This window comes from Egretta garzetta, unplaced genomic scaffold (genome assembly GCF_000687185.1).
Source record: "Egretta garzetta isolate BGI_Z169 unplaced genomic scaffold, ASM68718v1 scaffold9, whole genome shotgun sequence".
Lineage (NCBI taxonomy): Eukaryota > Metazoa > Chordata > Aves > Pelecaniformes > Ardeidae > Egretta > Egretta garzetta.
Genome location: NW_009260763.1, coordinates 3,329,134 through 3,340,206, shown reverse-complemented (window position 1 = coordinate 3,340,206; position 11,073 = coordinate 3,329,134). Strand labels below are relative to the sequence as shown.

Here is an 11,073-nt window from a genome sequence, read left to right as displayed (position 1 = left end):
TGAAACACGGAACCTGTAAAACATATAACTTACTTCTTTAGGAATGTTAATTTCTCAGTCATTAGAAAAATTCAACATACCCAAAGAAAAAACTTCAACTCCTATGTTACGAAGCTCCCTTGCAGGAATATCGACTTCATCTTGAGCTTTTCCATCCGTAATGACGATTGCTACTTTGGGAAAGCCTTTTCTTGCTCCAGCAGACTCAGTGAAGGTGTTTTGAACTAGGTAATTAATAGCCTCACCTAAAAAAACCACCACAAGTTGTGTTTTATTAGGCTTGAATGAACTAGGATTTAAAGCAAATTTGAATTATAAAATGAAATGCTGAATAAACAAATATGTGGGAAATCTGTACCTGTCATTGTGTTGCCACCTTTGTAAGGTATCCTTTTAATTGCATCAATAAGATCACTTCTTCTGAAATACTGATTTAAATTGAACTCTGTTCTTGTATCTGAACTGTACTGAACAACTCCAACTCTCGTCTTTTCTTCCCCAATGTCAAAAGCTGATACAAGGGCAACCATGAAGTCCAGAATATATCCAAAGTTATTTCTCCCTACGCTCCATGAACCATCTACCAGGAAAACTAAATCTGTCATTGCACTTATGGAGCATCCTGGAACACACACCAAAAAAAAAAACAAACCAAAAACAAAACAAAAAAAAAAAAACAAAAAAACAAAAAAAACACAAAACAAAACTCTGTTAGCAAATGAGCAATTACATTCTTAAAAACCAGTGAGAAATGTCTGACAGAAACTTAGTAGGTAAAGGCCAAACCAAACATATTTAATAGACTGATATTCTTATCTGGAATATCTTACTTAGGGAAGCATTTTTCACACTAGTGAACACCCATATGAGCCTTCTAGCTGCCCAAAAGGGAACCGCCACCTAAATACTCAGTTTTGAGACACCTCACATGCTATTCAACAAGATCTGTTATGTCACAGCAGAGAAAAACTCACATATAAAACTTTTTTACAATAGTTTGATGTCATGGGCACATTTCATTTTGTTACCACTTCTGCTTTACGTCTTTATCTCCCCATAATAGCTACACAAGTTCTTCTGCAATGCCTTTTATCCACAGCACAATGTCTTTTGTTAATAGGACTAAGACTCTCATGGACTTGCTCAGATTAGTTGCATGAAACTCCTAGTTTCAGTACCAGCTTTGCATCTTATTCTTTCAATGCAGCTGTAAATTCCTTCCGTCCCAATCCCTTCCCAAGTTTTCTTAACTCTGGACAATTTTACAAGTTAGCTTTATTTCTAGGTAACGCAGGAACACAGTTTAATTTTATGGGGCCCTAGAGCTAGACATCACTTATCTTTAAAATGTCAGATAAGTTGAAAGACAAAACACCTTACTTTGTAATTGAGCTTCAACCTTCTTTTCCTCTGGTAACCCTGGACCACCTGTCTGAACTGCACAAAGCACAACATAGAGAGAATTAATGGAGGAAATCAGGTTAAATTTGTTAACAACAAAGAAAAGCATGTAGGAAATTAGAGACCCAAACCTGACAAAGCCTTAGAACACGAAAACATAAATGCAAGTTATGAATAAGTCACCTGTATTTACAGGTTTGACAATATAGCATTCAGGGCAACACAAAAATACAGAAAATGCACGTAATTAAGAATCCTCTGTATTTGTACATCTTGTACAGTAATTACCAATAAATTAACTGCAACATCCCTGGATGTTACCCCTCTCTAACACGTAGGGGAACTCATCATAGGTAATTTTCCTGTGCTTGTTTGGGAAGCCTGAGACATGTGACAAAACATGTCATAGAAGACAGTCTGCTGTGCTTAACATTTTAATTTAGTTCAATGTACTTGATGCTTTATTAAGTTATTAAATATAAACTATAAAAATAAATTCCATATTATGTTATGCATATAGATATATTGTGTCACATTTTATTGTTTGATGAAGGCAGTTAGCTCCCCCCACCCACAAAGCCAGTTGGATTCATTTGTTACTGAGGTCAACGAGAGTCTTATCCCCTCGACTTCAGCAAATGACATTTATAGGAAGTAGGCTTAGCTCAAAAGAACCAGTGGCCTCCTACAAAGAATTTTATAGAGGTTGTCAGGCACGATAGATCCATGTTAGTCTCCTCTTATCCCTTGAAATTATCTCTGCTTCTGCTAGGAATTATGCTTAATGGAAAAAGGCTGTTCAGACAGCTACGTCTGATCACAGTTGAGGTACGCAGCAATCTTGTTGAGGAACTGTAACAGAGCCAAGTTTTGTGAATGACCACTCTGTTATCCTGCTTGATTTTCTAATTGTATTATGGGTACTTACTTGTCAGTTGGCCAAAAACGGGTAGACTCTCCTCTCTTTCATCATATGAAGCTATTGATACAACATACTCTATATCAGGTGTAAGATCTGATAAGACAGTTTGGGTAGTGCTAGGTGAAAGAGTAAATTCTTTAGTAGGCCCATCTGCAATAAATATATAAAACAGTTAACGCAGCCTTTGAATTGGTAATATCAATGACAATTTGATCATAAAAAAAAGAAAATGCAACAATCTATCTAAAATCCAACAATAATTTTAGAACAATACGCTTTCTTTTTTCCTGAAATATGAATTTTGAAATATGAAACTTCAAACTAACCTGGTTTCAATAGTGAACAAAATTACTGAAGTGTTTAATAAATTCCAGGAAATTTGAAACTTAAAATGCACATACAAAATGTACTGCCATCTAACAAATCACGGTGCAGTTCTGATTCAATATCACTTTTACACCGGTTATTTCTCAAAGTGGAACATATTAATGGGTGTCTTACACAGCCATTATTAGGAAGTTATATGACATCACTGGTTCATTACCTGACACATACAATATTTACCCTGGGAGAAGTACTTGAATGAAGTACAGTACAATTCCCTGTACAGTACAATTCCCTAACTTTAAGGCAGAAGCACAGAAGAGGAGCAGAGTGATGATTCTACCTTCTTTTTGCTCTTTGCAAAGGAAAGGCATCTAAAACTCATGGCTTGCCATCCCCAAAGAGTAAACGCTATGGTAAGAGAGATTCTGACTTGGAACAATCACTGCTCCTTCCTGTATTCCCTTTCCTGCTACCCAGACATGATCACAAACTTACTCATACCTAAGTTAGATTTAAGTGAAAATAAACCCAAGTTTTCAAAAAATTTAATCACATAACAGAATTTTACAGAACTCACCATTTGTTGGAACTACAGTTATCCTGTAACCCACTATTGCATCTGGTGGCCTTTTCCATGACATTTGAACATTATGTTCATCTATAATTGTAAAATTCAAGTCTGACGGTGGATTAACTGCAAAAGATTTATACCAGGTGGATGTTTAAAAGTTTGAACAAGCTTTGGCAAGTGAATAAATAAAATAATGTTGAGCAAAGCTTACTAAAATTGTCTTTGCATAAATTTGTTTCCAACAAATATAAAGATATGTTGTTGGAAAAAGAGTAAAATAAAAGCTGACAAAATATGACAAAACATCAAAGAGTATACGCATTACAGAGGACAGCACAGAACATATGTTTCTTGAGTTGCCAAGACATTCAAGAATGGCCAGCAAAATCAAGCACAATAGAAAACATGTTTGGATACATGTACAATGAGTTCACAGATAATCACCACATATGCAAACATTTCACATAACAATTAAAGGAAATTTTTTTACATGCTGGGTGCAATCCGTACAAGCATGCCAAATCACAACCTGCTTACAATATCATGAGATCATTTAGGACACTGAGAACACAGTATTCATCTTAATTAGACATCAAAGAATTGATCAGCTTTTTAATATAGTCTCTGCATGGTCATATTTCTTATCAATTTCACTGAATCTAGAAACTTGGCAGAGAAAAAATATTTTAAAGAATACAGAAAAGATTGGACATCTAATGCTCATTAAAACAATTTCTGTTAGGGTCTAGATACGAATATACATGTAAAATGTATATCAGTAATAATAATCTACTGATGTATCATTTTATTTCAAAATACAGAGAGTTCCAGCCCTTTGTTCCTAAAAGCCACTAAAATAATTTACTTGGAAATGGCTGCAAAGGATTCAGGAACTAAGGGGATAATACACGGGGTTAGTAATGGTTGCAATTTGCTGAAATATTTGAGCTGATGTGAAAGTTCACAAAAATAAGATTCTACCTGTTTACACCAGATTGCTGTACAATTTCAAAGGTGTAAACTATTGTTTGCATGTTCCCTTTGCAGCAGGTGTACCCATACTCGTAGTGGCATTTTAACATAAAATGCCAGTATGGTTCCAAACAACACAATGGTTAATTATGAAAAGACAACATCAAAGTATATTTATGGACATTTATTTTACAGAATTTATAGAAAACAGCAAAGAGGGCACCAGTGATCTGAACAAATGACTGCAAATAAAACTTGTAGGAGCTGATGACAGAAGTAACCGAACAGTACAGAAAGAAATAGTTTACATACGCTATTTTGCAGCGTCATGCATATGTAAATGAAATGTTGATTATTATTTTTTTAGCTTCCCACAATGGACAAAAGCCTCCATGTACAAGGTTTATTACACAAAGACGTTTCATAAATATTTTATAATGATATTCTCTTTATAAAATTGTCATGCTTATTCATGCAGTATTTTACTGACTCACTGTCAGTGCATGGTAGGTGTATTATATATTATTGTTTAAATAGTCCTAAAAAGTAAGATTAGATTCAGCCATACTTTCCTTAACTACTGGGAGACTGTTTTGCAGGCATTTTTAATAGACAGATCTTCTCTGTTTCATGGAAGATCTCCCATTATATGTCAGATTTTGTTTGGGTTTTGAACATAATTTAAAGAGCAGATAAAGAAATAAATGCTAGAATGTTTACTTATGAAGAGACATTGCCCAATTGCGATAAGTAATATGGAGCTCAAAACAACTGGCAACCAATTGCTTAGGCATTTTTTTTCCCTTTGATTTACTGTCATTTCCAACCATAGGATAATATGGCTTTGTAATACTGATACAATAGATACGCTAGTACTGAAGTAAATGTTATTTTTCCTATTGTCCATACACAGGCAGTGAGATTAGACCATTAACCTGCATGCACAGTCTATTCATCATTCAGTTTATGAGTATCACAATGCTAGAGACAGCAAGGTAGTTACTTAGTATCAAAATCATGCAACACGTGTTAATAGTAAAATACATTTAGGTGATAAGAATATCATTATAAAATATTGTTCCAGTAGCAATGGCTCAGGACAAATTTAATGCAAAGGCAGAGACAACTGACCTGAGCATGCTTTTAAATAAAATTCAGTACATGGAAAAAATAGCACCACCAACCTTGCAAGTAAATTGGCATGTTGCAGCAGAGACTTTAGGCTTTAACTGCTGAAGGACAGCAGCAGCCCAACTTGTTGATATCCAAATGACCGGATTCCAGATAAACTGAAAAAACTGACTGTGAGGAAAAGTCTTTAACATTTTAAAGGATTTTAATCCATTTTATGAAAATTCAGGTGTGGATCTTGGCAGGTAATAAGAAGAGTACTTCGATGCATAAGTGACGTATCCGTTCATCCAGGTGTTCACAACCTTTTAGAACAACAGCATTGCAGGGGACCTCAGAAAGTCCCCTCCTCCATCCCACAGCCAAGACATGATCAGCCACCCCATGTCATTCCTGACATGTTTACTCCAATCATTCTTCAAGACCTCCACTGTTGGCAAGACCGTTAGCTTCCCACAAAAATTACTCCAATGCCTCACTCCCTTTGTCATTGTAAAGTTATTCCCGACACCTAACCCCAGTCTTTGTTGCTGCAGTTTAAATCCATTCTTTCTCAACCTGTGGCTGGCTTATCAAACCAAAGCACTGAACGCTACTCCCACTGAAATCCAAAAAGGAACCTTGTCTGAGTGAAAAAAGGCTAGTTTGGATCTAGTGTCATCAAAATATCTTCTGGATGGCCTGTGAGTTTTTGATACTCAAACAGAACCTCCAAAATCTCCGTGGACCTTCATGTGGGTCTGATTTCACCCCATGTGAAACCGGCTGCAGGATGAAGACCAAACCATGGTCATATGATGGAGAGCAGTAAGTCTATCTGAAGTACAGCAAAACATTTAAATGATAAGAACCTTACTGCAATAATCAAACAGGACAACTTATTAAAATTCTTCTTCCAGAAGGGAATTCAGGAGTAGAAAAAGAATACATCTGCAATATGGAATCAGACCAGACTTCTAGGAACAAAATGCCCCTGATTGTGGTGGGAGTTTGTCCTATTACAGGGACAACCCTTAAAACTCCACTCTATAAAGGCTTACATGTGAGCACAGCTTTACTCAAGCAAGCAGTCTTGATGTTGGGCTACTTGCATTAAGTGAAGTTGCACATATGCTTACAGTGTAGTGATAATGCTGATCAGTCTGGTCCTGTGTCCATCAGAATCCATGCCAAACCTCTCACTCACTTGTCAAGGTACAGGATCATGATCGTAACATGTGATGGTATTATAGTATTGCCTCAATACAGTGATTCCACTGACAATGCACAGAAATGTATGGTTCCCCTAGAGGTTTCCAGCATAGTAAAAAAATATCTTGCTGTATGACAATAATGCTCACACAGTGTTAATTTCTACCATTCTTAGAACGATGATATAACTTCCTCGATCAGATATTCCACTTTATGCACCAAAAAACCCACAAAAAATAAGGCATAATATAATTAATTCATTGCCACTCTTTGTGCTATATGCATGTAAAATAGCAGTACATTTTCTGAAACAAAAAATATAGAGCAAGGCACCTTTCTCACGCTATGTATGTCTTATACTAGCTTGTATTACTTAACACGTAATACAAACCTAAAACACAAAAGTCTACAGCTTTCTACAGATAATGCAACATGACTGCTAGATGATCCCAATGAGTATCTTAACGAAACAGAAGTAAAATATAATCAGAAGATCAAGCAATTTAAATCTACAGACAGACTTAAAAGTGCTATAACTTGGGAGTAGCTGCCATCCACAATCCCTATGTGAAACAAAATCTGTAATCCCATCACTGGCAAAGGTTCACTATAATCAGCATTCCACTATGACTTCCTCATTCCTTTCCTGTGCCTTTGAAAATCCCACTGTATTAGCAAGTACAACACACTATACAAGCCATGACATCATCACAGCATTACCTTGAGATTATAACTAACAGGTTATTTGCATACAATCTACTTGGCTTAACTATGAGTAAAATAATGAAAACGTTTCTTATCTAGCAAAAAGATTTCCCCTTGGATCTTTGTGATCACAGCTGGAAAAAAATACTGTGACAGAAAGAAATCTTGACACAAGGACACACAGGGAATGCACTAGAGTATTGCAGTGCTGGACTAAAAAGGCAAGAAACAACTTAGAGCATAAAATATAGCATCACACACAAGAATTTTAAGCTGAGAGAGAGACGCCAGAAGGATTGCAAAATAAAACAAGAATTTCACTATAAAAGAAAGGAGCAAAAATGCGGAGCATGAAAACGGATTTGCTCCCTTCTCCAGGGTAAACACACAATTTCCCCAGTGAAATGCCATGAATGCGTTTAGACTATATGTTGGTTTTACCCCCTCTGGTGCCACAGTGAACGTCCCGCTAGAAACCCCTGCATTGCTGTATCTCTGTAGAGAAGCTCTAACACCATTGCTGCAGCTCACTGCCTTGCCAACAGCAACAGAGAACAGCTCTCACAAAGGATTCGCAGAGCAGCTGTGATGGTGATGAAGAACCAGTGTCAGCCTGGAAGATTTAGGAATCTATGAACAGCAGTTATCAGATAAACACCAGATCTACTCCCGGGGAGACTGAAAAATGAAATCTGAAGGAAGGCAGAGAAATAGAGCTAAGCTTTTCCTTCCCTTTGCTTTCACTCCGTCTTCCCACCCCATACCAACAATCTTGACCACATCACATGGCTCTCTCTTATCTTCTTACTTTTTCATCCCACCAAGCATCTACCCACACCTCAGGGAAAGAAAATTCAAACTGCATCACTTGGGAACACTGCAGGAAGATCCAAAGGAATGAGAAAAAAAAAGGAAACAAAAAAACCCACACCACACGGGACTGACTGGTAGGGGGAGAACTTTGCCACAATGTGATGTTGGAAAAATAGACGAAAGGGCCAATGTCCACAGGAGAAAGTCAGTTCAGCAGACAGGTTTAAGTTGTAATGTTACCAGAACTAAAGTAAAGAAGATCCAATGTGCAATTTATAAGATGATACAAAATTGAAGCACAAAATTAAAACAATGCAGAATGATGAACCATACAGTGCAAACAAAAAACACACCGCGAAAAGCTCTACAAAAGCCATTCCCACCACAGCAAGTCCTAAGGTACTCCTAGCTTTGAACTTCCATTTTCAGCACCACTATTTCTCACGGTACTTCCTACTCAAGAGACTTTTCTGCTCTTCAAAACTCTAGAGCTAGGAGAAGTTTCTCCTAGAAACCTGATCACTGATAAACTAGGTACATTTATCTGGTACACATTTCTGAATGCAGAGTAACAAGTCCTGTCCAGGAGCACTGTACAACTCGCAAAATCAGGCTTTGTCTACTCTGGCTTAGCAATGGTGCATCCCTCAACATGAGATCTAAACAAGCTGGGCCAGCTTGTCTGGCAATGCACCTAGTTTCACTGTTATAAAATAACTGTGTGTTCTCCAGATACATTTTTGTTGCTTTCATTAACAGTACTCAAGCTACGACTGGTCTGGTCAACACTACAACTAAACAAAACACCTTCATTTACATTTTGAAATAACCTGCTCCAAACATGTAATCAGCAGTGCAGGACAACAGCAACATTACTCCAGCTCTGAGTGAGCTCCTTCTTTAGATGGGAAGGAACGCACAAACGCATGCACTGCCTTCCGCCATCAAAACTGTACACTTTCCCTGCTTTCTCTGGCACGGCGGTCCTGCATTTCAAATTCAACTCTGAAATGACTTGAAATGACCTTTTTCAGTTCCTCAGCCAACAACAATGCAGCGCTAGAGGGAGGCAGCAGGCTGATTCTCTCCTAGGGTGACCAGATGTTGTACTACTGGCAGAAATGTCATCTTTCTCCAGAGCACCGCTGCTGCGGGTGGGGGGCAAACACCCCGGAGGCATCTCCAACATGCTGTCCTTTTAGGAGCCACCAGCCAAGGTGACCAGGTCTGGACATATGAGATTGCAGCAGGCCACGATCAGAGAATTTGTTTCAGTTCAATACAGAAAGAGAAGGAAAGGAAAAAAACCTGGATTATCAGATGCTGGCTTCTGGTTTTATCCAGTAAATCTGAGGGAGTTGACACCCAGCAGCTTGGTTCACCCTACGATGGAGTCAGGTCCCAGAGGTCAGATCAAGTCATTTCAGCGCAGGAGGTTCAGCATCTCTATTTCCTCCAGCAGCCACTGCTGGCAGAAATACTGTTACTACGACCAAAGCCACACAGCTCGCACAGAGGGCGACAGGGGAGGTTGCCCCCACACTTGTTGTTAATCCACCACAGTAGCAAATGCACCAGGGCCGGGGCCATTTTGAGCCGCACTGTGGAGAGTGCAGCGGGCACGATGGCTCTCCCCAGGCCTTCACCCCTGCAGCTGGAGGCAGGACACTGCCACAGGCTGACAGGGACCTCAACCTCCAGAGACACTGGGTCAGGGCCCTGCAAGGAGCAAGAGGAGGAGAAGAAGAAGAAAGGCCTCTTTGGAGGTGATGTCACCACACACATGCCAGGCCCTTGGGGCCCTGGCCGCCACAGCAAGGGCTGGCCCAGGCCGGGCCCAGGCCCAGCCACCCTTCAGTGGTGCCCAGGACGTACGTCATGGCAGTGGCAGCATCTGCCCAGGGGTGTCCCCCAGGTCAGACCCGCCACGGAGGCTGAAGCGTCCCTGAGGGAGGGTTCAGCCACCCCAGGGCTCAGCCGGGGGTCGCCCCGCCGAGCAGGGGAGGCCGGTGCGCCGGCAGGCCGGCGGGGGGGAGGGGAGGGGGCCGGGCCAGACAAAACACACAGGCGCGGAGAGCCAGACTCTGTTGGAGCATTTTATTTCAAATCTGTGGGTTGTTGGGTGGTGGGTTTTTCATTTCCTCTCTCAACATAACTAAACGAGACTCTACAGCACAGAGCCCAGCCATTCTCGGTCCGTCAGCAGGGCAGCGCCACAGGCCCCGGCCGTGCCGGGCTGCCCGCCGTTGGGGGCAGCGGGCTCCTCGGGGCACTGCGCCCGGGTGGCTGCACCGGCTGGCCCACATCCTGTCTGCGGGGTGGGGTGGACAGCACACCAGAGAGACAGAGAGAGAGGGAGCTACGGTCCGGCCGACTAGCCGGGAGAAACAGAGCACAGAATGAGCTGGGCAAGGAAGGAGAGGCATTTCTCTGAAGGAGAGAAAGAAAGAAGGTGAAGTAGTTAACACTCAAAAATAGAGAGGGAGAGAGCCGGTAGCTCAAGGCTGGTTGGGGGGTTTGCTGGTCAGCAGGGCACTGGGGGCAAGGGGGCAGGGAGGGGAAGGTTACCTTCAGCCTCGATGGAGGAGAGGAAGGCGGCTGCACACAGAGCAGCGACTGCCGAGCACAGCGCTGTCTTCATTTCTGCCCTTTCAGATCACAACAACATGAATGAATCTGCAGTGATGGGGGAGAGAAAAAAAACAAAAAAAAGGGAGAAAGGAGAAGGAAATGATACGCATGGATTAGAGGACTGCGTGGGCGTATTCACAAGACATAAAAAAGATGAACCGTGGATTTCACTTTGTTCCCTTATCCCCAGCCCCCACCCACAGGACCAGGTTGAAACCTCTAGACTTGAAAGCCATCCAAGATGATGACAGATCTGCATGACTAACTGGAGAGTCTCGTCTCACAATAATGTGCCTTTTGTTGCTGAACCCTTTCCAATCATGGTAAGCACACACAGCTTTAACCTAGTTGGGGTTAATTTGATCAGGGAAGCGCGGTGAAGATCCGTGCCTCCGCATGGGCAGGAGCC

The 11,073-nt window shown here is 40.7% G+C and overlaps 1 protein-coding gene across 1 annotated transcript in view; it reads right to left on the bottom strand.

Moving 5' to 3' along the window:
- COL12A1 (collagen type XII alpha 1 chain) overlaps window positions 1-10,674 on the bottom strand; it is a 101,693-nt gene extending 91,019 nt beyond the window's left edge. Inside the window, 6 exon segments of the mRNA XM_009646084.2 lie at window positions 81-245; window positions 359-622; window positions 1,381-1,437; window positions 2,330-2,473; window positions 3,228-3,344; window positions 10,602-10,674. Coding sequence (XP_009644379.2) covers window positions 81-245; window positions 359-622; window positions 1,381-1,437; window positions 2,330-2,473; window positions 3,228-3,344; window positions 10,602-10,674 — 820 coding nt within the window.
- Window positions 10,675-11,073: the final 399 nt, after the last annotated feature.